Source organism: Haemorhous mexicanus, chromosome 12 (genome assembly GCF_027477595.1).
Source record: "Haemorhous mexicanus isolate bHaeMex1 chromosome 12, bHaeMex1.pri, whole genome shotgun sequence".
Classification (NCBI taxonomy): Eukaryota; Metazoa; Chordata; class Aves; order Passeriformes; family Fringillidae; genus Haemorhous; species Haemorhous mexicanus.
Window position 1 is genome coordinate 20,484,090 of NC_082352.1, and position 26,384 is coordinate 20,510,473.

Genomic DNA, 26,384 nt, shown 5'->3' on the forward strand with positions numbered 1-26,384 from the left:
CCCCATCACGGTGCCCATCCCATGGCCGAGCCAGCAGGTGGGACGGCCACCACGATGGGAAGATGGGGTGCAGGAGCCGTCACCGTGCCAGGAAAGAGGATGCAGGCACAGGGACACATACCCAGGCTGCTAACGAAGGCAATTAGAGAGGAAAGCATCCCTCGCACCGCTTCTCCTAATTAAGAACCATCCAATTCCCCAACCCGCCTGTTCCCCGGCTCCGGTACAGCCTGTTATTTACCTGCAGCTAATAGGTTGGGCGCAGCTAATGATAGTCTTGTATCAAATGGCTGGATCTTGGCTTCTGACAGCTTTAAAGACCCGTCTCGGGGACACGAGGGTTTCTAATTACGGGGTTCGTCACGGGAAGGCTGGGTTCAACGCCAGTCACTCTCCCCGGGTGACATTTCTGCCCGGATTGGAAATCTAAACACAGCCCAGCCAGTTAAGGTTAAAAATACGGCGCTTGACAAGACAAGGGATCATAATTTGGGTCACCGCCGGGTTTAATTAATTGGAATGGAGCAATCAAAGCACAGCGTGCGGTAATTACAGCCCCGGTTGGGGCAGGGCTGGGGGAGGTGGGTGAAGGGATGGGGGGGATGCTCCCCACCGTGGGGACGGGCAGGGAGGCATCGCCCTCGCCCCGGGGTGCAGGCAGGCATCGCGTGCAAGGAGCAGGCAGGGCAGGCAGGGAGACGCGAAGGAAGCGAGCTGGGAGCTCCCAAGCACGCCATTCCCAGCGGATCACACGCCAGCCCCACAGGAATCCCAGCCAGGCAAAGCGGGCTCCATCCCCAGTGTCCTCATCCCCACAGTGCCACGCGGCTGCAGCCCGGGCTCCCAGGCACCACCGCGGCTCTGCCGAGTGATTTATTTTCACCAATTACCAGGGCACTTTTCCCTTCGCCAGGACCACGCTTAATTGATTGGAACCTATTGAAAACAAATTAACCGGCACCGGGGCGCGGGGACCTGTTTATGGCTCCTCCGTGGGGCAGCAGGGAGGACACGTGAGTGGCTCTGACACGTGGGTGATGCACGGTGGGATCAGGGGAGGAAGGTGGGACAACCCAAACATCCCCCTAAACGTGCCCAGCGCTGCTCGCTGGCTCCTCTGCGATGGTTAATGCTGATGTGCAAGGGGAAACTGAGGCACGGAGCAGCATGGAGCTCACACCCTGGCACTTCCTGGCTGGAAAAGCTCCCTGTGGCATGGACAGGACCAAAATGTTCCTCCCCACCGCAGCGCCCCGGAGGAGGGATGCTCACAACGGTGACCCCATTAAGCGAACCCAGCTAGCATTAATTTGACCCCATCCGCCGCGCGCTAATCAGCTGTAACCGTGGCACCCAGCTCAATCCAAATTGATTTACCGAGGCTGGAAATGGATACAAATGTGATTAAAGGCTTTTTATTTTCCATAGGTCCTCTCTAAAATGATTTAAATCAATTGCTACGTGCAGGGTCCTCTTCCTCCTCCCCGGCCGACCCCACGGCGCCATGCAGTCGGCCGGGGCGGGTGGGGAATAACGCCCCACTTTCCACATCTGCCCTATAAACCCACCCAGAGGGGAGCAGCACCCCAATTTCCCCCTGTGACCCACCCACACCCCTCGCTGGACCCCTCACATCCTCCATGGGCGGGATGCCGGCGCGCCGGGCGGCCCTGGCGAGCGATCAAAGCCCATTAGGCTGAGCGCCGATGCGCGCCCGTTGTTCGTCAATTATTCAAACAATAATTGCACCCTTATTTAAAGTCTAGTCTTGCGTGCGCAGCACTGCAGGCTGCCAAGGCCCACGTTAGATTTACACCCCCGGCGCGCTCCCGCCGCCAATTAATTAAGCAAACACATTCCTCCGCACGCTCTCAGGTGTGCAACCTGCCCGGTTCAGGTTCAGCCCGGCAGCACTGACACATCCCCACCTGGGTGAGGGGTCACAGCCCCTGGGGGGCCCTATTAGAGCTCCCTGGATTTAGGATTTCCCTAAGGATGGCTGCTCTCACCCTGCTCCAAAGCTGATTAAAGATTAAGCAGTCCCCTCACCTGCTTCCCCACAAATTTTCCCAAAGTTGGGGTAAAAGAAAGCAAGGAGGAGGGGGTTGACATTAGCATCCATTGTTAGGGGCCCCCCTCACCCCCAGCAGTCCCTAACGAGGGGGGAGGCTGGGAGTGACAGTCACCAAGAGGTCAATTCATTCATCTGGCCATGTTATTACAAGTCCAAATTTATTGTCACCGGGCCACATTAGCACTGGCACGGAGGACGCGAGGTTGCACCCCTACTGAATAAGCAGATAAATGAAAGACATCTGGAGAGCAGAATGAAGGGGCAGATTATTAATGCTGAAATTTAGAAGCCAAGGTCTAAGCCACGAATCCATCAGCGCAACCAGTTATGTCCAATAAATTAGGAGAGATAAGGATTGAAGGATGGTATATTAAAGGCAACATTCATTTCTGAACTGGCACCAGGGCTTGCAGGCATCCTGCCTCTGCAGGGTTAACCCTTGGTGGGCAGGGATGTGGAATGTGGGATGTGACAGAGCTGGGGAGGCCGGTGGTCCCTGCAGAGAGAACACCCTGCCACCAGCTGCCTGATTTGGGGCTGTCACAGTGCTCACAAGGGGGTGTGAAGGCGGGTGCACCCCAATGGAATGGGCACTACGATGGAGGTGCAAGGCGACAATGCAGAGGCTGGCAGGGGAGCACAGGGCATCCCATACCCACTGGGCAGGGAGCACAGGGGTCCCCAGCCCTTCCTGCAGCCCATCCATCCTCCCCAATTAAGGGAGGCCTGGGGGTCTGTGTGGCTCCTCACAGCATCTGTGACCTCCGTCCCTGGGCTGGGGTTCAGCTGGCCCGGACGGTTCTTTGGGGACTCATTGCCACGGGCGACAGGTAAGGACTGAGGGGACAGAGCCTGTCGGGCCACCCCAGCCCCAGGCCAGACAGCTGTCACCAGGAATTGTCCCCCTACTCCTCCTCCTTTGGCTGCCTCCCACCCACAGCCCCCAGCCCACCCCACCCCACAGGTCCCACCACACCAGCATCTCCTGGTTGTGCCTGCCTCAGTTTCCCTAATGGCATCACAACAGGATGGCAGGATCTGGCTACCTGAGAACACTTCATTGCCTATCCTGCTGATGTGAGGCTGCAGCCTGGCACCTCCAGGACACGTTATCCCTGAGAAAAGCAAGGGAACACAGCAGGCCAAGGACTCATGACCTCCTCAGTGGCACAGCCCTGGGGACGAGTGAGCATCTCCACATCATGATGCCAGGAAGGGGAAAAATCAGGATCTTTTGCTCCCAAGTTTGGCTGGGTGACTGCTCAGCAGTGAGGCCACTCACCTGTGTCTCCCCTTGGCACCCCACAAGTGGCATTTTGGAGGAGAGGTGTGCTAAGATGGGGAGATGACGGCGAAACAGGGGGTCCCCTAATGCTGGTCCCTCATGGCCCAGCAGCAAAGGGATGTAGGGCAGGAAGGCACACAGGGCCCCCAACACCAGCCTGGCCCCCTGCCCAGTCCCAAGCCCTCCCAGCACCCACACAGCTCCAGCCTCCCCAGTTTCGGCCTTGCCAGTGCTCCCGCCAGTTTCAGCAACTCTCCCCCTCCCCATGGTGGCTTCCGAGCAAATTTCAACCAGCCTCATCTGGCATCTGAGGGATTTGGGATTTGTTTAAGCTCTTTTCACCCGCCGGACTTTAATCGGCGCGTTTGCCTGACCTCCAGCCCCGGTGCAACCCCGGCTGTGCCGGCGGTGCCGCCTGAGGGTCCCGGCTCGGGGCGATTCCCAGCACCAAAGCCCGGGGCTGCCCCCAGGATAGCTGGGATTAGCTATCAAATAACTTTGCATTTAAATCCTTTTTAACAGGGCTGGAGGTCGGGAGGGTAAGGGCAGAGGTTAAGCCTGGCCGCGGCCGGGCGCTGACCCCACGGCCGGGGACGCCGGAGAGGGGACGGGGCAGCACGCGGGGCCCGGGGTTGCAGGACCCTCGCCCTGGCCATGCCACCCACCCGCTTCCCCTTGCACAGTGGGGCGAGGGAGGGGACGGCTTGTGGGGACCTCACAGTGGGGTGTCCCCACAGGAAGGGGTGTCCCCACAGGAGGGGTGTCCCCACAGCCCCCAGCCTCGCCACCCCCGTCACTTACTGAGGCTCTGCAGCAAAGACGACCAGCTCTTCATCTCCAGCATGGCGAGGCTCCTGTGCCCCCTCCCCAGGCCGGTGCTCAGGCTGCTGGCGGGGCCCAGGACAGGTCCCACACCCCGGCAGCGGGAGGCACAGCCCCGGCGCTGAGCCGCCGGCGGGTGACAGCGACCATTTTATTGCCTTTTAACTCTGCCTGCGTGGCTCCGGCGCGCTCATCCTCCCCCTCCCCGCTGCCCAGGCTGGTCCTGAGTTGGGGAGCTTTGCTTTTCCCTCCCTTCCCTCCTCCTCCCTCCTTGCACTTGATAGCAGCCTTGTCAAGCCCGCCGAGCTGTGCTGACCCCTGCCCTGGCGCTGCTAATTAAGGCGGCACAGTGACAGCCCCAGTGCCTCGCCAGAGTGTCACGGCACCGCTGCTCCTAATTGGAGACGCTTTTGAGCTCTCAAAAACCACCCAGTTGGGGCTGGGGGTCCTGGGGGGGTCCTGCACCCATGCCAGGGGGTGGTGCTGCAGGGGGATGCAGCGCCCAGCCTGCATCCATCAGCATCCTGCATCCTGGACATTGAGATCCCAGAAATTATTGAGAAGCTGATGTAAAATTGGATTAAAAGACCCTGAAGTCAGGAGGAAAGTGGTTCTGGGATGGATGAAGGTGAGCAATTCCCTCGGGAACGTCCCCTGAATGAGGGGCACCTCATGCCGGGGCCTCCCGAGATATTTTTGGATGGTGAGGAGTGAGGGCAGCGGGCATGGCAGGGAGCCAGGACACGGGGCTGTATCTCCCTGTGGCAGAGCAGGAGCTGGCAGGGGTATCAGCCGGGACACCTGGCTCCTGTCTCTGTCCCTACCCTTCTGCTGAGACCCTGAACACCCTGGGGAGCCCCAGCATGGCTGGGGGACCTCGAAGGGGCACGCCAGCACCCACCCAGCCCCGGGGCCATGTCCCCTGGGCCGTGCCAGCAGCCTGACGGATCTATTGTGTCGTGACAGACGAGCTGTTTTATCGCGGCGAGGCAGCCAGCGCCAGCCGTCAGGCTGACCCCGCCGGCGGGCTGAGGAGAAACAGAAGAGGGCTTGTATCATCCAGGGGTCAGAGGGCACGGAGGCAGCCGGCCCCCCCGCGCTCCCAAATTCCTGGCATGCACACCCGGGCAGGCAGCTGCGTGCGGCCCCTGAGCTGCAGGTGGGGGCTGGCAGGGTGTGGGGACAGACACCCCCCCTCAGCACCCCCAGTGCCTGTGCTGCCAGCCCAGCCTCCCTTTGTAAAATGGGGACTCTGCCCTGAAACAGTGTCCCCAAGCTGTGGTGTCCTGTAGCATCCCTGAACTGGGGTCTCCAGTCTGTCCTGTCCCATCCCTGAAATGCTGTCCCCAGCTGTCCCATCCACTGCAGAAGCTGCCACCACAGGGGGACACAGACAGACCCCACAACCACCCCAGTGTGTCCCAAGCCAAACCAGTGACCAGGGGTCACCGCTTTTCCCATGCCACCCCAAAATCCAGAGTCACCTCCATGTCAGGGCTCTAGTGGGACGGGCAGGGTGGGGTTGCAACTGCAGCTATGCTCACGTGGAATTAACTGGAAATCACATCTCCAAGGCCGGAGCAATGTCCCAGCACAATGAGATGGGGATATTTGGTAGGACCCCACTGCCTGCTCCCAGCAGCAGGCGTTTTGAGCAAGGACTAAGCAATGCTGCCAACCTAAAACTGTTCCCAAGACTCACATCCCCCTGGGATCAGTCTCACTGGGCTGACATCCCTGGCATCAGGCATGGCCGAGCTGTGGGGGCATGATGCTGCCATCCACATGGGTCAGAGCCTGTCTTTGCCCCCTCACCCTGGCACTGGGGGTCTGTGTGGGCCAGTGGGGAGTAAATTCCCCCTGGAACCTCTCTGAGCTCCCCATCCCTTCCTCCCCTCCCTTCCAGCAGCCTTTGTGCCGCCACCGAGCCGGCACCACTGGGGTGGATGCATTAAGGCAGCACAAAGCAGAGCCGAGAGGCATTGCGGGTGCAATTTTCCCTGCTCCATTATTGACAAACAAGCTGCTTTGTGCAGGTGATGCCGAGGCCAGCGCAGCAGCTGGGACACTGTGCCACGTTGTGCCACGCCGTGCCAGCTGGACGGCCCCACTCCTGCCCCACAGCCAGCCATGCTGCCCTCCCATCCGCCACATCCCAGATCCATGTCACTCCTGAAAACCAAGGGGGGAAGGAAGGGGCAGGGGAAGCGCTCTGGGATGAGCAGTGGTGCCCAGGCAGGCACTGGCATCACTGCTGGGCAGCCCCTTTCCCCCGGCCGGGGCGGCTGGGCACAGCGTGCGGCGAGTCTGTCGTTAGCGCCGTGCCAAACCCAAAGTGGCTGCTTCGGAACGGCAATCCAATAAAAGTGCTACTTGTCTATTTATCATCCTCAGGGCTTTTTATCACAGTGCAGATGGCTGCTACCTTCGCAAGGCACAGCAGTGTGCTGGCACGCGCCCGCCGCACAGAAGCTCGGGCGCCGCGGAGTCTGTGCGTACACCTGCGAGGAGCCGGCGGCCGCCTGCTCCAGAGAAGCCGGCCGGGAGCCGGGCAGCGCCGCCTGCCAGTGCCACAGCACCCCAGGACACGCCAGCTCCCCACCTGGGTGGTGTTTGCACCGGGCACTGGCACCAGGGATGGGCATTGGGCATTGGAACAGGGCACTTGTGCTGGGGATGTCCACCAGGCGTTCGCACTGATCATTTGCACAAGGTGTTTGTGTGGCACGTTTGCATCAGGTTGGGCACTGGGCATTGGCACTGGGCATTCCTCATCCCTGGAAGTGTTCAAGACCAGGTTGAACAGGGCTTGGAGCAACATGGTCCAGTGTAAGGTGTCCCTGCCCACAGCAGGGGGTTCAAACAAAGAGATCTTTAAAGTCTCTTCCAACTCAAACCATTCCACGATTCCATGATTTGCACTAGGGATGGTCATGAGGTGTGCTGGCACAAGGCTGTTGCAGTGGACACGCTCACTGGGCACTTGCAGGGAGTGTTTGTTTGCACTGGGCACCTGCAGCGGGCATTTGCTCTGGGGGTTATTAGCGGGCGTTCCACTGGGCACCCACAGCCTGTCATTACCTGGCTGGGCGGGCTGCGGGCAGCGGCAGCAGCGGGCACAGGGCGGTGGGTGGGAGCCGCCGGAGCAGGTGATTAAAGCTGTATTAAGTGTCTGTCTGCACGCGGGAGAAAACACACCTAATTATCCACCGGAGTCGGCCGGGAGGGAGGAGCGGCCCCGATCGCAATCGCGTAATGAAGTGGAACGCAGGGCCAGGCCTGGCGCGGGCGGTAATTAAAAGGCAGCAAAGCCAGAATTGCAACGGTGGCAGGCAGCGGGCAGAGTCCCAAACCCAGAGCCTCTGCCTTCCGTGGGAATCCCTCCTCAGGGAGCTCACTCACATACCCACTCCAGCACACTGCCCCGTGTACCGTGGCCTCAAGCCCCACTTGCTCACGCCAAATCCCCCCTGCATAGCACAGCAGCGGCACACTCCAGCAAAGCCAGCCAGGTGCCAGGACGCAGTGCCAGCACCCCTGCCCTGCCCGCGGGCGCCGGGCAGGCCTCGCCGTGGCACCGTTGCATGGGCGTCGAGCGCGGCCCGCTGCGCAGAGGCGATGCCGGGACACGGAGGGCCGGCGCCGCTGGAGCAGGCGGCGGCGAGGCGGCAGGGGCGGCCGGGCCCCACCTCTTGCACCGGAGCCAAAGCCTCCAACCCACGCCACCGCTCCCCGAGCGGGTCCGGCGGGTCAGGAGCGCCCCGGGGAGACGCCGTGTTGCCCTGCCTGTGCCCGGCGTCCGCAGCACCGCTGCAGGGACCCCACGCCCGCACCTCCCCCCTGGTCCGGCTGCCCCAGCCGGTTGGGAAGCGGCCGGGCTTGCCCGGGAATGCCGCTTGCATCAGCCCCGGCCTGGCTGGCACCGCTGGCAGGCGGGGACGTGCAGTGCCGGCAGGCAGCTCGCTGGGGTCAGGCCCTGGAGAGGCGCAGCGGGGTTATGGCATCCCTGGCAACACCGCAGGGATGCCCACATCCCTTGGGGTGGTGGCACAGGGGACACTCAGAGGGGCAGTGACCACCCATCCCATCTCCGTCATTCCAACTGCGGCACACCGTGGTGCAGGACTCACAGCCTTATCCATGGGATGGTGACAATCTCCGCTACAACGTGTGGCACGGTGGCAGGCAGTGAGGACACAGGAAGACATCCCCTCCTTCTCCTCACCCTGTCTTTTTCTCCTTCTAATGTTTTTTTCCTCCAAGCTCTCCAGAACAAAGTACACACTCTACCTCTTCAAACCCACCACCATCTGTCCGTCCGTCTGAGCGCCGCAGCCCCGCCGCTCCGAGCGGCCGCCTCCGAGCAGATGGTGACAGGGGAAGGACAAGCCGCTGCCACACAGGGCCTCGACGGCGGCAGGTCACAGCGGCTCCATCGGCCCTGACCTCCTCATCCTCCCCGGCACGGTAATTACCCAGCGCGCCGAGCAAACAGCCCGCGCCGGGTCATTGTGCCGGACACCAACAAAGGGCGGCCGACGGCGGGACCTCGCGACCCTGCCAGCCCCTGGCAACCCCGCCACCCCTGCCCTCCGCCAAAAGAGCAATAAATCAAAGAGATGGGACAGGGACAGGCTGGCAGGCGGAGATGGGGATGGGGACTTCCTCCCCACCAGCACGTGGGTGCACCCCCAGCACCTGGGCGATGAGCCCTGGCTGCTCCGCAGCCCCCCTGGATTAGGGAGGCCATGCAAAGCATGGGAGCCATCCCCCTCCCCGGCAGAGGGGACAAGTGCCTACTGCCCTTGGGGACACACACAGGCTGTGCATGCTCCCAGGCTGAGCGCAGAGGAGTGAGGGTTGCTTCCTCCCCCTCCACCCTCCGGTCACAGCCAGTTAATGGGGAATTTCATGGGTGCGGCACAGCGGAGCACGGCCGGGAACATGCCGGAGCCATCTGCTCGCAGGACCTGGGGCTGTCGAGCCGCCCTGACCTCGGCAAGGCAAACAATTTGCAGGAGCAGATGTCGCACCCTCCCTTCCCCCCCGGGGCTGAGGGTGTGTCACCCCGCCAAACCCCCGGCACCTCGGGGTGGTCCCTTGCACCGAGCTGGGGGCACAAACAGAGAGCAAAGGCACATTGCAGAGACCTGGGAATCTCACTGCAGGAGTGACATCCCCCAAAATATGGGGCCCTCAGGAATCTGGGCATGGCACAGCAGCACAGAGGATGATCCCTGCTCCCTCCTGGCACCCCGGGCATCGCAGTCAGGTGCCACCTCACAGGCAGCCATCCTCCTGTGCCCGCTGGCAAGGATTCGGAGAGCTGGCTGTGCCCACAGAGCTCATAGCCTGCAACCCTCCTGCCATGGCAGCGGCGTGCCAGGCACAAAGGTGCCTGGCTCTGTCACCACCCACAGGTAGCACGGCAAGGCACGGGGGTAAAGGTACAGGCGCGGCTGCTCCAGCAGCAGATCCCAGCCGGATCCAGGCTGGTTTCCCACAGGTCCCCGGGAGTGGCTAGCACCGGTGTCTTTCGGACTGATTAAAATTCATTCTGCATGATTTAGGACCTAATCTCGGTGAAACTCCACAGCGCTTTATTAATAGCGCATTAGTGGATAATTCATGCGTTCGGATGAAAAATCAGCCCGTGTTATTCTCCAGGAGGGGGGGACACGCTGGGGGGGGACACGGGCGCGGGGAGGGGGGCACCCCACTCGCCCAGCCTCCCGCACCTCCCCGCTGCCGCCGCATCCCGGCGAGGCAGCAGCCCTTCTGACAACTGCCACCACTCATTAATCTTGACGAGTTTTCTGCTGAATATTCTTCCACAGGCTTTCAAACCGTTCACTAATTGCAATTAATCACTTACCGAAACAGATGTCAGGAACAATGGAATTGGGAAGTCTGGAGGCTTGATAAAGCTGTCAGAGGAGCGCGCTCGTGTGGCAGCGGGTGCCAAAAGGCGCTGGCAACACCTTCCCCTAGCCATGTGCTGGGGGCACCCGGTGACCCCGTCCTGCCCGCGCGGCATCTGTCCACCCCGGAGAGGGAAAATGCATAGAGAGGGGGCACGGGGGGGGTCTGTGTCCCCACCAGCACCAGCATGTGGGATGAGGATGTGAGAACTGGTTTTTGGTGGTGGGAGTGGCACACCTGCAGGGAATACCACGGATGCCACCAGCACAGCTTCGCCCTGACACCAGGGCGGCTGGGGCTCTGCTCTCCATCAGGACAGCCACACGGAGCCCCAGCGGGGTGTCACGTCCGCCGTGCCTCGCGCAGGCGACGGCACGTTCCCCGTCCCTGCCAGACGTCGCTTTAGCACCAGCAGGGATCCAACAGCCTTCCCCGGCAGGCGCGCCACGCTGTTTACCCATCACACATGAAAGGTGCCGAGCTGACAGCTCCAGAGATGGGAGAGAGCTCCCAGAGACACTGACGGGGCCAAGGTGCCCATGTGCCTTCACCTCCTGCCCCTGGAGATCCCAAGGGCCACCCCACAGGTGACCCCAGTAAAGGGCAGGCCCCAGGCTTCTGTTCCCCTGCAGCTTTACCAGCTGCAGCTCTGCAAACCCCCACACTCAGCTGCTCCCCCAGCCTGAAGACATCCTTTGGGAGCAAGGTGGGGACAAGCTGGGAGAGGGAACACTTTCCCAGTCCCCCACGAGGCAGACAATGCTGCACAGCCTGAGGCCACAAAGCACAATTAGCCCCGAGTCCCCCAGCCACTGTGGGGACACTGCTGTGGGGACATCCACAGCTCCCCAGCAGGCAGAGCCCAGGGGATTGGAGCATCCTTCGGGGGCTGGCGCAGCGCGAGCCCAGCCCGGGGCTCGTGACCGGCGCGGCCTCGACACATGTTACAATAAATATTCCGCACAGACACCGTTCCATATGTATGATCCGGTGGGGTGATGATTTTTCTACTGATCACTGGAAGTGACAGCTGTGCGGAGAGCAGGAGAAACAAAGGCACCGACTGCTCTCCCCGTTACACTCTGCTAGCGACATGATGGTGTGACACGGAGCGGCAGCATCTGGTGGCACCAGGACTGGCAAACGGGACAGGACGCCTGTTAGCGCCCACCACAAAGGGGTGGCCACGGGGTGGGGACAGGGTTGGGGTGGAAATAAAGATGGGGTGGCCATGGGGATAGGGTGGTGAAGGAAATAGGGTGGAAATGAAGATGGAGCGTCAACGGGGATAAGGTGACAGTAAGGATAGGGTGGCAATGATCATGGGAATGAGGTGACTGTAGGACAAGGGTGGAAATAAGGATGAAATGGCAATGGGCAAGGGGTGGCCATGGAGATGGAGAGGAAATATGGATGGGGTGGCAATGGGGACAGGAATGGATACAGGATAGCAATGGGTGCTGGGTAGTAATGAAGATGGGGTGGACATGGGATGGCAATGGGTATGAGGTGAAAAGAAGGATGGGGTGGCAACATGGTGACAATGGGAATGGGGCAGCAGAGGGTGACAATGGCAATGGGGTGGCCCTGGCAATAGGATGGAAATAAGGATGGAGTGGTAATGGCAACAGGGTGGCAATGGGGACAGGATGGGGATGGGAATAGGGTGGAAATATAGAAGGGCATCAGTGTGGATGAGATGTCAATGGGAATAGGGCAGAAATAAGGATGGGGTGGCCATGGGGGTGGCTCCTATCTGCCCCCTCATGTCCCACACTAGCACCCAGCCCCTCCATCCTGCCCTCCTGCCACCACTGCGCCCGGCCCAGGCAGGGTCAATATTTGCATTTGATTTGCAAGCGTTTCCTCCCCCCAGATAACGGCAGGGCTGCCACAGGTACGGGAGGGAGAACGCTAGGCTGGGTTAATTATTAGTGAACATGCAAATTCCCCCTCCACGAGATAACAATAAACACCGTGATTTCAGCGAGATAAACAGGGCTTTAAATTTCCAGCAGCCTTTACTGGTGTAAAAATAAGCGTCCCTTATTTATTTAGCTCCTTTGAGAAACCACATCAGTCCCCAAACACAGTCTTTTACTGTCAAGCTACAGTAGAAGCCTTTATAGGCGGCGAAGATCCTGACAGCTACCCCTAGCACAACCATCTTTTATTCATGCTCATAATATAAACTGTATTGCCTCAGAAACAAAAGGATTTAACTCGCTGCTGGCCAGGTGGCAGCGGCCGAGCCGAGGTCCCTGCTGGGGGCACGTGGTTGGGATGGCTTTGCTCTGACATCCCACATCTCTTCATCCCTCAGGATGCCTCCTCCTAGGGGCAGCGCTGAGACAGACCCCTGCTCTGATGCATCAGCATATCCACAGATAAAATAAGCCAAAATAACAATCCCCCCCCAACCTGGAGCCATTAGGCAAAGCCTCCGTGCTCTGTGGTTCCGAATCCCACCCTGCCTGCACACACGCAGGAAGAGCAGCAGTTACAAGAGTGGTTCGTATTTAATAATGCAATTTATATTCCACTCTCAACATAAACTATTGTAAAGGCACACTAATGTAAAAATACATCTGGCTTGTCAATAGTTTATCTTCTGGATCTGCATCTAAATCCCTGGGCATTCTTGACTTATGGCTGCACCAGTGTCTAATGAATAAAAAGGTGCAAATTATAGGCCTTGCTTTAATGCTCATCATAAAATTAGATGATAGTTGCAAAAGCTGCATTCTCCTGCCCACAGTGCAGCAATGGTAAGCTATAAATAAAGTGTATTTAATGTATCCCAGCGCTGCACAGAGCCAGGAAACAGTATGTTACTGCACAGCCTTCAATGGATCCGCCACCAGTTCAATGAAGTGATAACTGATCCATCATGTGAATTTATGTTAACTGTCTGCTCGCAAAGTCACGGCCCCAGCACTGTAAATAGCCCACAATCCTTCCAGCCCGGCCTGCCTGCCAATAAACCTGTCACCGGCAGCCTGGGAGCAGCCACCTTAGGACACCGCAGACAAACCATTACAGCTTGGGTTTCCTCCTGGTTTTTCCATCGCCGCCGTGCCTTGGTTTACCCACAGCCCAGCACCCCCCTCCTTGGGGCTTCCCAACCCCGTGAGATGCTTTTCCACCTCCCTGGAGCTGTCACATCAGGGATGCAGGAAGCCCAGATGGGATCTGGGGGGCTGGCGGGGTGTGGGTGGGATGGCTCCCGTGCTGGCGGCAGGCAAATGGGAAGGAGGGGACAGGCTGGAAGTGGAGCCCCTCCAGTTCCTGCCACAGGGTGGGATGCAGAGCCAGGAGGGATGGTGGGAACAATTCACTGGATGGGGACAGAAATGTAACTGCATGGTGACTGGAAAGCATCCTCCTCTGGCAGAGATGTGTGTCCCAGGGCTAGCATCTGGGAAGGAGACATCCCTGGGAGGAAGTTCCTGGGAAAATGTGGTCACCAGGAAGGAGATGTTCCTAAAAATGTGGTCCCCCAGGGAGGAGACATTCTCAAGAAGATGTACCCAAGAAGCAGATAACTTTGGGAAGGAGATGTCCTTGGGAAGATGTCATTCCCTGGAAGGAAACATCCACTGCAAGGATGTCCCTGCTAAGGTGTCCCAGGGAAGATGATGTCCTAGGGAAGGACACATCCCCAGGCAGAGCATGACCCTGAGAAAATGTGGTCTCTGGGAAGGAGATGACCCCAGGAAGCAGATGTCTTTGGGAAGGAGATGTGCTCAGGAAGAAGACATCCCTCGAAGGAGATGTCCCCAGCAAGGGGACTTTGCTGAGAAGGTGTCATCCACAGGGAGTTGTCCCTGGGAAGAAGATGTCTCTGGGAAGATATCCTCTGGAAGGAGACATCCCCCGCAAGGAAGGTGTCATCCACAGGGAGGTGTCTCTGGAAAAGTGTCAGGAAGAGGATTGTCCTTGGAAGATGTGATACTCAGGAGGGAGATGTGTCTGAGAAGATGTCTCCAGGAAGACACAGTCCTGAGGAAGGTGCTCCCAGGAAGCAGACATATTTGGGAAGGAGATGTCCCCAGGAAGGAGACATCCCTGGGAAGATGTCATCCCCTGGAAGGTGACCTCCCTGACACGGATGCCCTGGGGCAGGCGTCACCTGCAGGGATGTGTCACTGGGAAGAAGATGTCCTTAGGAAGGAGATATCCCCCTTCAAACAGCCCAAACCCGTGGAGCCCCAGCAGTGAGAGACAGGAGACACAGTGATCCTTGGCGAGTGAGGTGGCACCCGGAAGGACACAGGGGACACCATGCCCACAGGAAGCAGCATTTACCACCACCCGTCCCTCATTAACGCGGCGCTGAGCGGCCCCTAATAATAGCGACAGTAAATTCTCCTACCCAATTCGGGTCCATTTCTATAAATAATGTAGAATCTTTTTATTTACTGACAGGTTGTAAAAGTATCAGTGAGAATAATGTGAAATCAGGAGCTGCTGAATAATTCATGGCAGCAGCTCCGCTCTCCCCGTCCCTGCGCTCCCCTGGCCCCGGCGTTTACACGACAGCACCTTGTGCCTGGGTTTATCTCATAAAAACCAGGACTAACGACCTGGCACTAATTCTTTATCAACAGGGACTTTTACAGCGAGGGGAGGAGGAAGGAAATAGAAAGAAATAAAAATAACCCCGGGTGCACTCTATAAAAAATGCATGGGCCCATGTCCTCACCTCTGCATGGAGCCAGCCATCCCCAGCTCCTCCCATCTGCAATTCCCCACAGACCCCACAGCCTCTCCAAAAATCAGCAATAATTAGCAGCACCCACAGCCCCACACTGGCATCATCCTGAGGTAGCAAGTGCAGGAGGAGTGGCACAACCCTGCTGGGACATGGGGACACTGGCACAACCCATGGGATCAACAGAAGGACTGATGGAGAGACTGGCAGGACCCATGGGGACAATGGCAGGACCCGTGGGGATGATGACAGGACCAAGGGGAATGATGGTAGGACCCTTGGGGACACCAGTAAGGCCCCTGGGGATGGTGGCAGGAGCCATGGGAACACCAGCAAAGTCACAGGGATGACAGCAGAACTAAGGGGGACAATGGCAGGATGCTCCCTGTCCCCATGTCACCCTCAAGGCTGCCAGCCTGGGGCAGCAAACCCCCGCTGGGGGCAGATGGGTTAAACTGGGGCAGAAAAAGCTGATCACTGGGGCAACTAATCCCTGTAACAACCTGATCTGGTGTCCCTCATCCCTCCTGTCACCGCTGAGGGCAATGGGGACAGTGGGGACCCCCCTGCAGCTGCCCCCATCCCCTCCCCAGAACAATACCTACCCGCCGCTGTTTTGATGTGCGGCACAAAGCCGGGAGAGCTTTCCATGTAACATGATAAAAGCAAGTCCCCAGCCAGCACAATTATTTGATAATTCTCCCTTAACACCCATCAAATTAAAGCAATGTCCAAGGGCTGCCTGAAGTGGCACTGATAGGTATTAAACTTTAATGAGATTTAATGGCACTGCCCTACTTTTTAAGCGCTCGGGCCTACATTTATGAACATTTAATTTCCCGGGCCCTGACCTCTTTTTTTTTTCCCCCTTTTCCCCACGGCCCCCCCTGCCTGCCTGGGAGCACAGCTGGATTCTGTTAGCTCTGGCAGCCACCCCAACCCGGGATGCTCGGGATGCTCGGCCAGCCCCGAGCCCATGAAAATCTCCAGGCATTGCAGGGTGAGATCTTGACTCCTACAGGGAGCTGAGCAGGGAGGGGGAGCCCAGGGAAAAGCTGGGGGAAAGGGCGGTGCAGATGTGATTCACCAGCAGCCAAACTTATAGAATGACTTAATTAATTTGCTCTTGGGATGAAATGACATTGTGGGTCAGGGTGGTTGGAGGGGCCTCACCCTACTGCAATGGTTTTGTTTAGGCACCCCTGAAAAATAAGTGTGTCCCCGCTGCAAACCCCCTGTGCCAGAGCAAATCTGGGGGGTGCGACCCCTCAATGCCCCCAGGGACAGAGCACAGCCCACTGATCCAGTTTATTGCTGCCCTCTAGTGTGTATGGGACAGCCCAGGCCTGCTGTCACTTGTCCCCCTGGCCACTTGGCCACCTGGTATGCTGCGTCTCAAGTGGGGACAGCTGATGAGATGCTCAGAGTCCTGACAGACAGGATACCAGGGTACCAGGAGCATCACCTCAGCGCCCCAAAATCCCACCAATGCAGCTGCAAGATGGGCACGGACTGGCACCAGTGACACCAGGCATCACCTCCTGTCCCACAGCATGGCTAGGACAGGTTTGATGGGGCTTGGAGCAACCTGGACTAGTGGAAGGTGTCCCTGCCCATGACAGGGGGTTGGAATGAGAGGAGCTTTGAGGTCACTTCCAACTCAAACTATCCTGTGATTCTCTGCTCCTGGTGGGATACAGGATGCAGCATTTCCCTGCACTGGGAGTACCAACCATGAAGAGGGGCTGCTGGCATGGGTGATCACTCAGGGCATGAGGGTTAGAGAAACTGAGGCACACAGCAAGGCAGCCAGGCTTCTGAGCTGGAAATGTCCCTCTCCTGCCTTCCCAGCACCCACCTCAACTGCAGGGAGCCCAGCAGCAGGAATGCAAAGGCAGGGCAATAAAAGGGAGCGTTATCAAGCGCCAACAGAGCTGACAGCTCAGGGAGGAGAGCAGGGAGGGAGGGAAAGGAACAGAAAGGGGAAAAAAAAAAAAAAACCCCACCCTTAACCCCGAGATCACTTATCATTCAGGCTGCATCACGCATCTAGAAAGTGCAGACACAAAAATGTAATGTCATAACATTCGCAGTTCAATAACCTTTGCTTCACGAGACGGCTTGAACTGTCAGAGGAGCTGGAAGGTAAATATTTCAGCGCCCAGGCGCTGAATGCAAAGGCGTGGGGAGGGGGTCGGCCTCGGCTTCCCCAGCTCGCCTCGACACGTTCAAATATCCCCCGCCATAAATCCCAGCCGGCGCTGGGGAAAGGCCGTGGCGCGGATAAAATACGAGCAGATATAAAGCCAGACACCTTTATTGTTCGGCAAAGTCTTCCAACAAGTTATGAACCCGCAGCTTGACCCTAACCCATCATCTTGTTATACAGCGGAAACAAAGGCAGCGCCGGGAGCCGGGGCTGGAGCGGGGCAGGATGCGGGTGGGAAGGAGGAAAACCCAGCCTGCCTCCTCCACGGGGGATAGTTGGGTGTAATTCATCCCTAAATCCCACATCTACCATGCTCCAGGCTGCCTGTGGGGAGCAGACCCTGTGTTAGCCCCTTGCAAGGAGCCTCCCTGCCAGGTTCAAGGGTACAGAATTCCCTTGGCCGGGGTTAACAGGAGCAGGACCCAGCAAACACCGGTTAACCAGGACTGCCATGCGGGCAGGAGGAAGGAGATTGCACAGCCAAGAACCAACGGCTGCGGTGGGTGGGAAACCAATGAGGGATCCAAAGGGGAGCAGAGATATTTCCCAATGGGGAAAAATCCCCTAACAGCACCAGGGCTGTGCAGGCAAAGGGACAGCATAGAACAGTGGGCACTCCAAGGTGGCTGCACAGCACAGCGGGCAGTGGCCTGGTGTCCCAGCCAGCTGCATGGCACAGCACAGCACAGTGGGCAACAGCAGTGCCAAGCAGCTTGCACATCCCCTGCATGGCACACGCTGCAGCACACGGACCTCCCCGCTCCAACTGCGCGGCACAGCTGGGGACAACCAGAGCCACCTGCCTGCAGCTGGGCTGGCTCTGCCACGGCGCTGGCGAACAGCAGGGGAGCGGGACACCCCAGCGCCGAGCAGGGAGGGCATCAAAGGGGGCCCGGCCGCGGTGAGGAACAGTTAAACGGCCCCCGCCCGCACGGGGCGTGCGGCAACAGGCACCATCACACCCTGCCCAAACACCTGCTACCGCCGCGCTGGCACGGGGCGAGCGCCCGGGGCGGGCACGGAGCGGCAGCGGGGAGCACGCCAGGGCCCGCAGCGAGAAGCGGCATGTCTGCGCTTGGCAGCACAACAGAGAGCAGGTGACAAGCGCGCCGGCGGTCGCTTTATTACAGGAAGCGAGCACGCAAGCATCTGACGCCGCGCTGCCCGGAGAGAAAATAAAACACCCCCCTCCCCTGCTATTAACAATCCCTCTGCGGGCGCGGGAGAAGGGCCCCCGGATGCGGGGGGTGGGTGCCCTGCTGCAAAATGATGGCCCGGTGGCATCACAGCTGAACCTCCCCCCACTGCATCGCTCCCAAGGCCAAGTAAATCCCAAGGGAGTAAAATTATGTGTGTGTGCACAAACATTTTTCCTCGGCAAACACTCCCCGAGACAACAAAATCAGCCGCCCCGGCACCCATTCCCGCACCGCCCCGCTCCTCTGACCCAGCAATTAGAGGCAGGCATTAATATTTAAATATTGCCAGCTCAGGAGAAAGGAAATCAAATAAAACGCGCCAGCGTGCTGGCAGCACATCCAGCTCCTGCTCCATCGCCTCAAAGAGGGTGCACGGCAGCAGGGGGGTGCTGTGCCACGCTGCTGGGGACACCACGGTATTGATGTCACAAGGGGAACCCCCCTGCTGGGCCAAATCAGGGTGAGCAAGGAGGCAGCGAGCAAATGGTGGGCAGGCAACAGTGATGTTGTTGCCTGCTCAGCTGGGGGGTTCCAAAGGAGCCCCAACCCCACACTGACCATGTTTTGGGGTTCCCACTCTCTCCCAGCCACAAAGCAGCCACCTGCAGGGTGTTGGGGACACACACATCCAGGCTGTACCCCCTCCTGCCGGGAGTCACCCCCCCCCGGGCCCGCGGGTGCTCGGAGGCGGCGCTGGCCCAGCAAAGAGGATTTACTGCTCAACGCAAGGGGCTTTAGAGGCAATAACTTTCCCTCCTCTTGACTTAAATGGATTTGAAACTTCAAAAAGGATCGAGGGGGCAGGCTGCCAAGCGGCCGCCCCCAAGGGCTGACCCCGCAGGGGCTGGGGGGGCCGAGGGGGGGTTGCGAGCCCAGCCAGGGCCAACGGCCGTGGCAGATAAGGGGTGGGGGGGCCCAGAAGGCCCCGAGATAAGGCGGCCGCCGTTAGGGGCGCGGGAGCTCCGGGGCGCTTCCTCCTGCCCCGCGGTGCAACCGCCAGCGGGCAGTGGGGTGCCAGGGCGGGGGGACATGGGGGGGACCTGGGACAGCTGGGGCATGAAGCACGAGGCATGGCAAGGGCCAGTTCAAGGGCAATCCCCCTGGCAGCCTGCCCGGGCAGCCACCGGAGGCCAAACTCTGTCCCGGCTGCTCCTTCTCAGGGCTCGGCGGGGCTGCCCCACAGCCCCTCGGGGGCAACCAGCACCCCCCAGGTGGGTGATGCACCCCAGCTTTGCCAGCACACGTTGGTCTGGGCTGGGTGTCCCCACTGGGCCGTGATGGCAGAGGCCATCTGCTGCTGCCCACAGTAAGGCCAGGCCTTACACGCGGAGCTGGCGGCAGTGCCAGGGCTCCGTGACAGAGGTGTGACCCATGGCACTGTGCCCTGATGTGGGGGAGAGCACCAGCACCTCCCACATGGCTGGCACAGGCACAAACCCCCCAGGAACAGCCCCTTTAGGCCTCAATCTCCCACGGGCCAGACAGCATGCTGAGGGAGAGGGCTGGGAACAAACAGAGGAGCAGCGATTAAAACTAACACCACCTCCTCAAGCTGCCCCCCAACCTGTACCCCCGTCCCAGCCACTGGCGTGCCAGCAAGGAATAAACTCTCCTGCGTCCTTCGGCACCCCCCCTGCACCCCCCGGCAGCCTGGCCCCCCGCCAAAGCCACCATCTCCTGCTGCAGCTCCCTGCCCTGCAGCCAGCACGCTCACCCCCCTGTGCCGGCCAGAACAGGCCCCGTGTGTGCACACAGGAGCTCAGCCCCGCGGGACGTGCAGGCACACGCACCCCGCGTGCCCCCAGCCAGGGGTCACCGCGCTCAGCACGCAGAGATTCACACCCCAAGGTTGTGCAATGCTCACACAGACACACACGCAGGGACACACGTGTGCTCACAGCCAGCCCCCCTGCACACCCACCCCCCAGCCTTGGCTGGCCAGCCCTGCCAGGCCGCCGTGCCCGTGGCACTCCCCGGCAGGTTACACAAACAGGGCGCACACGCAGCCGGGCGCACGCTCGCCTCGCTCACACCCACAAACCACACGGGCTCACCCCGGTGCTGCCGGCGCACGCGCGCCCTTGCAGGAAGAGGCGCTGGCTTCCCGCTGCCTTTTCCCTCCATTAACTCCCTCCCTGGATCTGGATCCTGCTCGTGGCCCAGCAGGCACCCACAGCTCTGTGCCCTCAGCCACGGGAGGAGGATGGGGATGAGGATGAAGAGAGCGGGGCACTCACCCCTGCTGCTCCAAGAGCTGGCAGTGGGCGCTTGCCCAGAGCATGGGGACAGATGCTACCAACGGGGCACTCGATTGACAGATGCCACCCACTGGGGACTGGCACCCATGTCACCATGCAAAGCAGACACAGGGCACGGTGAGCCGGCAGCCCCAGGGCGAAGGGCACGGCAGGCAGCACAGGCAGGGCTGGAAGAGCCAGGACGGAGCAGGGCAATAAAGGTGGAGGCAGGCGAGACGCCGGGGCCGTGGCATCACCCCGGCACAGGGTGCGGTGCCCGGGCTCCCCGCGTCCAGCTCAGTCAGCAACACGGTCCCTCCCCAGCTCCAGCAGTCCTGGGTGTCCGGAAATCTTGGTGGGTAAACTGAGGCACGGCCCTACACTGCACCCTGTATGCCTGCATGGAGAGATGGGCACGCAGCAAGGCAAGGAGAAGGGTCAAGGTCAGGGCCACCCTGTGCCCTGCCAGCCATGGGAAATGACCCCAGGGGTCTCTCTGGAATGGGGGTCATGGGGACTGAGCACCTCAGTTGGCCCCAGACTCTGAGGCCACAGAACTCAGAGGGTCTCCCCACAACATTAACCAGATGGATCCCCAACTCCAAAGCAACCTCCATTTTCCTTGGGGGCCAGAGTGACCTCTGTCCACAACATCACAGGGCACCTGAAGCTCGGGGTGACCTCTGTCCCCCCCACGATGGGGTACCTCTCCACCAGGGTGACCTCCACTCCTCACACAGTAAGGGCCTCCAAGCCAAAGGCAACTTCCATCCTCCAGGCCACAGGGTCCCCCTGCCTCAGGGTGACCTCCATCCCCCAAACAATAGTGACCCCCGAAGCTCAGGGTGACCACCACCCTCTGTATCATGAGGTCCCCCAGCTCTGGGGTGACATCAGTCCACACACAACGGGGTCCCCAAACTCCAAGGTGACCTCCAGCCCCCACATCACAGGGAGCCCCAACCTCAGGGCAACCATGGGGTCTCTCAACCCCAGGGTGACCTTGGTCTCCCAAACCATGGGTTCCTCCAGACCCAGGGTGACCTCTGTTCCCCTTACATCGGGGTTCCCCAAACCAGGCTGATCTCCATGCCCCATACCATGAGTTCTCCTAAACACAAGGCGACCTCTGCCCCTTACACCGAGAGGTCCCCCAACTCCAGGGTGACCTCCATTCACCAAACAACCGTGCCCCCAAATCCCAGGGCGACCTCCATCCCTTATACCATGGGGTCCTCCAACCCCAGGGCGACCTCCATCCCCCACAGCACAGTCTCTCTCAGCCCCAGGGTGACCTCTGTCCCTCCCACCACAGGGTCCCCAGGGTGACCTCCATCCCCCCTGCCAGACCCCCCGCAGAGGGGCTGGGGGGGATTGCGAGCGGCGGGATCACACCAGCCCCATCCCACCCCTCCAGCACGACTCCTCCCCGGGGGGGGGGACCCCGCTGCCCCCTCCCCACGGCGCTGCTGGGGTGGGGGGGGGGGTCACTCACCCGCGGGCCGCGCTGTCCAACGGGGGCTGCGCTCCTCCATGGGCAGCGCCGGAGGGAGCGGAGCGGAGCCGAGCCGAGCCGAGCCGTGCCGAGCCTTCCCCCGCCGCTTCCTGCTTCCCTCGGCGCCCGCCCGCCGCCCCGAGAGCCGCACGGCTGGAGCGTGACTCACCGGGGGCCGGGCCGGGCAGGGCAGGGCAGGGCCGCGGGGGCGGGGGCGGCGGGCACCGGGAGCGAGGCACGGGGCGCTCCGAAAACAGGGATGCTGGAAGCGGGGAGGAACCCACCCACCCGGGAACACCGGGAATTCACCGGGAATGGGGGTTCCCCCCCGTGCGGGGTTCCCCCCGTGCGGGGTTCCCCCCGTGCGGGGTCTCCGTGCGGGGTCTCCGTCCCTCTGCAGCGTGCCAAGAACTAGGGTGATGGGGGTGTCACTCCTGATCGCGGCGCACATTGGGGGTGACCCCTCCCCAAATGTAGAGATGGGGGCAAGCCTGTGCCAGGCACTGATGGGGGCAAGGGGTTGGGATGGGAGCCAGGCCTTTGACCCTCACCCCAAAACTGCTCCAAGATACCCTGGGGCTCAGGGGTGCCAGCATCGCTCAGCACAGTGAGCACCCAGGGTGGTCCTGAGCCCAGACCCTGTGGAAATAAGGGGTGTTCACAGCACAGCCCCCTCGGGGCACCCCAATTCCCCAGGCACCCCCTGCACGAAGTGTGGGAGAGGGAACAGCACCGTCCCTCCCAGGTGGGGAGGATGGTGGTCATCACTGTGCCATTCCACCACCACCTGGCCTTGGGGACACCAGTGACATGAGTGGGGTGGGGCTCAGCCCACTGGCACAGGAGGAAGTTGCCCATCATTCACCGGCCACATCAGTCGGCTCCACGTGCCAGACCAGCTCAGCTGGCTCGGACAGGCCAGACCCCCACCTCCCTCGGGCAGGAAGGAGGCTTCGGTGAGGAATCTCATCCTGGCACTGCCAGCCATGAACTGGCATCTCTGCAGGAGGAGACACAGGCCATGACAGGGACACTCAGCTGTCCCCAAACAAACTGCCACACCACAACACACACCCCCCCCCCCCAAATCCCTTCCCAGCTCACCCTCGCCTCTGCATCCCCTCCATCCTCCTCCTCCTCCTCTTCCTCCAACAGGCCCCAGTGCCCGCCACGCCGGTGCTGCCACGCTACTGCTGCTGTCCGCCACCCCCCCAGTCCTCCTCGTGCTTCCCCCCCCAACTCCCTTTTCCCGTTCTATTTTAAATTTTTATTGCATTCTTTTTAAAGAATACAGAGGAACAAATGCCCTTATCAGCAATTCTCACAAGGTATAAAGAGCCGCTTTTATCTCCTGCCTTTACTAATCTAGAGCGAGCCAATGCCTGTTAATTTTTTAATTTTCCTGGTGAATGCATTTGTGGTTCTGTCAGCATCCATCCGGACATGCACGCAGGATCCCCTCGGCATCCCAGCCCAACCACCCTGGCATGGGATTGACACCGTGCTGGCAGAGCAGTGCCTCATGGTTTGGCAACCACAAAGGGATTTTGTGCACTGGGAAGTCCCGTGTGTCACACAAGGCTCAGCAGGACACCCTGGGATGTGTCACCACCCCAAGATATGGAGGTGCTCCCACAGATGCCAGCATGGCTCTGCCTGGCCACAAGGAACACTGACAGTGTGGGTCTCCAAGCTCAGCACGGGGATAGATGCCATGCCAAGCTGTCCAGCTGTCATTGTCACCCTCTCTGGTTGAGGTCCCCGCGGGGGCAAAGGGAGGGTCACCCCTGTGTCCCCCCCAGGAAGGGACGCAGCGCAGGCTGCCTGCACAGCAGGGCTGGGAGCGCAGCAGCCGGACGCGGCGCGCAGATGAGATGTGGCAGGCGTGTAACAAGCCATTAGTCACTGTCACCTTTGCCCGGCAGCCACTGGCAGGGTAATAAATCCCGGGCTGACTCCAGCGGGCCCGTTCCAGGCCACGGCTCCCAGCTTGCCTCCACACCACTGCCGGCTGGGCTGTGAGCAGCTTGTAAATGCATCCCAGCCCCCCTGGGGGACACAGCACCTTGCGGGGTCCCCAACCCACGACCGAATCCCTATGGGGCTGATCGATGGGTGACATGGGCCACTGCATTCCTGAGAAGCCTCCTTCTTAGGGAATGTGAGGGGTCACAAATCCCCACTGCCAAGCAGCCCCCTGGCCCTGCAGGCTGCCCCGTGGCTCTCCCTGCCTGCCCCAGCTTCCCGCCCGCTGCACCTTGCGGTTCCTGACTCTTCCCAGCCCAACGCCAGGAACCGGCATCGGCGGTTGTTACCGGATCAAAGGAGCCTGGCATGGCCCAGGCGCGCCCGCCGGGAAGGGCTGGCAAACAAGCCGGTCCAGGGAGGCGGCAGGAGGGAAGCAAGCGTGATACCTCTCCTAAAAATGCTGCTGCTCCTGACGGACAGGGCGGCCGAGTCCCTGGAGCCGCGGTCCATCCCAGCCCCGGGGGCCCCCCAGCTCCCCAGCACAGCCAGCCCAACACCGCAGCTCTCCCTGGCGCTCACGGCCTGACTCACGGCCCCGGGGATGGCGGGCAGGGACTGCGGTGCTGTCGGGGTCACCTTCCCAGTGGGGCTGCGGGTGTTGGATCCCAACCCCGAGCCGCTGAGCATGAGCATTCACCGGGAGTCCCAAGCAGCACATCGGGCTGATGGTCACCCCACAGTGGGACAGGGGACATCCCTTGGGAATGGCAGCCTTGTACCCTCCCGTATCCCCCCGCATCACCTACTTGTGGCTCCAGCGTCCACGCCCTCCGCATCCAAAGGCGTCCGCTGGCCGATGTCTGGGGCAGTGCTGCCCGTTCCCGGGCTCTCCCCAGCGCTGGCCACCCGGTGCCGGGACTCACCGGCCGCAGGCTTGGTGGCGGCTGTCTCCAGGGACGAAGAGGACGCCTGGAAGAGAAGCAGGACAGAGACTCAGCGCCGTTGCCTCTCCCGGTCGGAGCAGCGCCGGCACGGCTGGGGGGCACAGGGGGGTTCGGGGCGCACAGACACAAGATGCTTTTGTTTTCCTGCCGGCCGGTGCACGTGGCCAGCACGGGAGCCGCACGCCAGCCCGCGCCGCGGGGCTACAGCTGGATCCGGCCGATGGCTCCCAGCACAGCCAGACAAGAAAGGCTGCAGGGGGGGTGAGGACATGAATCAAAGCGGCGTCCCCTCGCCCGCCGGCGGCAGCTGGCCGGTTAGGCAGCTCCCGATTACTCAACCGGGCAGTGTTTACTCGAGATCAACAACCCCCCATCGCCTTCCCTGCCAGGCTGGCGAGGGAAACGTGCTGCTGGGATGGGGATGGCATTCCCGCTGTGCCTTGTTTGGGGACAGTCCCCCTCCTCGACCTCCGGGCGCTGCTGTGGCCCGGGGTTTGTTGTAGCTGTCACCCTCCTGCCCGGGCACACAGCTTGGGCTGTCACCGCTCCTGTTTAGCTTTAATAAAGCAACAGCCAGTGACACAACGCTCATTCCAGTACTGTTGTGCCACCCTGGGAAAGACACACGGACAGCCCAGGTTCACAGGATGCTGTGCCCACCCCAGGTAAGGTGGGATGCAGGTGACCTCCCTCTGCCACAGCTGACACGGTGCACCTGATTTGGGGACATTAGGACCATGGTGAGGATTTTATGTTGATCCTGTTTTGCTCGGGATTACTCCCATAAACATGGAGATGGATGATCGGTGGATGCTTAGCTGGGAAGCCCTTAGACTCAATGAGCCACGCACATGAGAGGACGTATAAATTTACCGTTTGCTTCCTGGAAGGGTTTAATTTATGGAATCCATATGGCAGCGCCGCACAACCGCGAGCGCTTGGCACATCCCGTGAGTCCTCGAGTGCCACCACGTCCCAGCCCCAACTGGCGGGGTGCCACCAGCTGCCCCGGTGATGGCAGGATGCTCTTCTCTTTCCCAGTGATTAACAGAAGGTGACTTTCACAGCGGGCAGGGGACAAGCCCAAGGATCAGGCCCCATCTCTGACAGCTGGGTGTGGGATCCCTGGAGGTGGCAGGGATGTCTCAGGGGGGAGGCCGTGCCACTGCTCCTCCTCCCAGGACAATGCCACCGGCAGCAGCAGGCAGCAATCCCCTACCTGTGGGCATGGGAAAGGCTGGGGCGCACTTTGATACCCGGAGCAACTAATCATTAATTAGCATTAATCACTCCCCATCACGTGTCACAGCAGCATTGGGCAAGACGCAGCTGGGAAGTCACAGACCAGGGTCTTGGTGGGGAAAGTGGATTTTGACAGCTAGGCCAAGGCTGGCACCCTCCTGCTCCCCAGGGAGCACCCCAGACCCCAACCCACCCATCAGCCCCACAGCCCCCACCTCCTATCTTTTCCTGCCAAGGGATGCTGAGATGCAAAGGCACCAGAGATGGGTCCCA

At 60.5% G+C, this 26,384-nt stretch overlaps 1 protein-coding gene across 5 annotated transcripts in view; it reads right to left on the bottom strand.

Moving 5' to 3' along the window:
• The window catches only part of GSE1 (Gse1 coiled-coil protein), a 99,243-nt gene that overhangs the window by 39,592 nt on the left and 33,267 nt on the right, over nt 1-26,384 (bottom strand). For 4 of the 5 annotated variants that reach the window (XM_059857474.1, XM_059857477.1, XM_059857475.1 and 1 more), the window contains exon 2: nt 24,732-24,894. In XM_059857474.1, the coding sequence (XP_059713457.1) occupies nt 24,732-24,894 (163 nt within the window). Of the gene's footprint in view, nt 1-21,957; nt 22,100-24,731; nt 24,895-26,384 lie in introns of those variants that run through there. The other variant, XM_059857478.1, reaches the window with a different exon arrangement.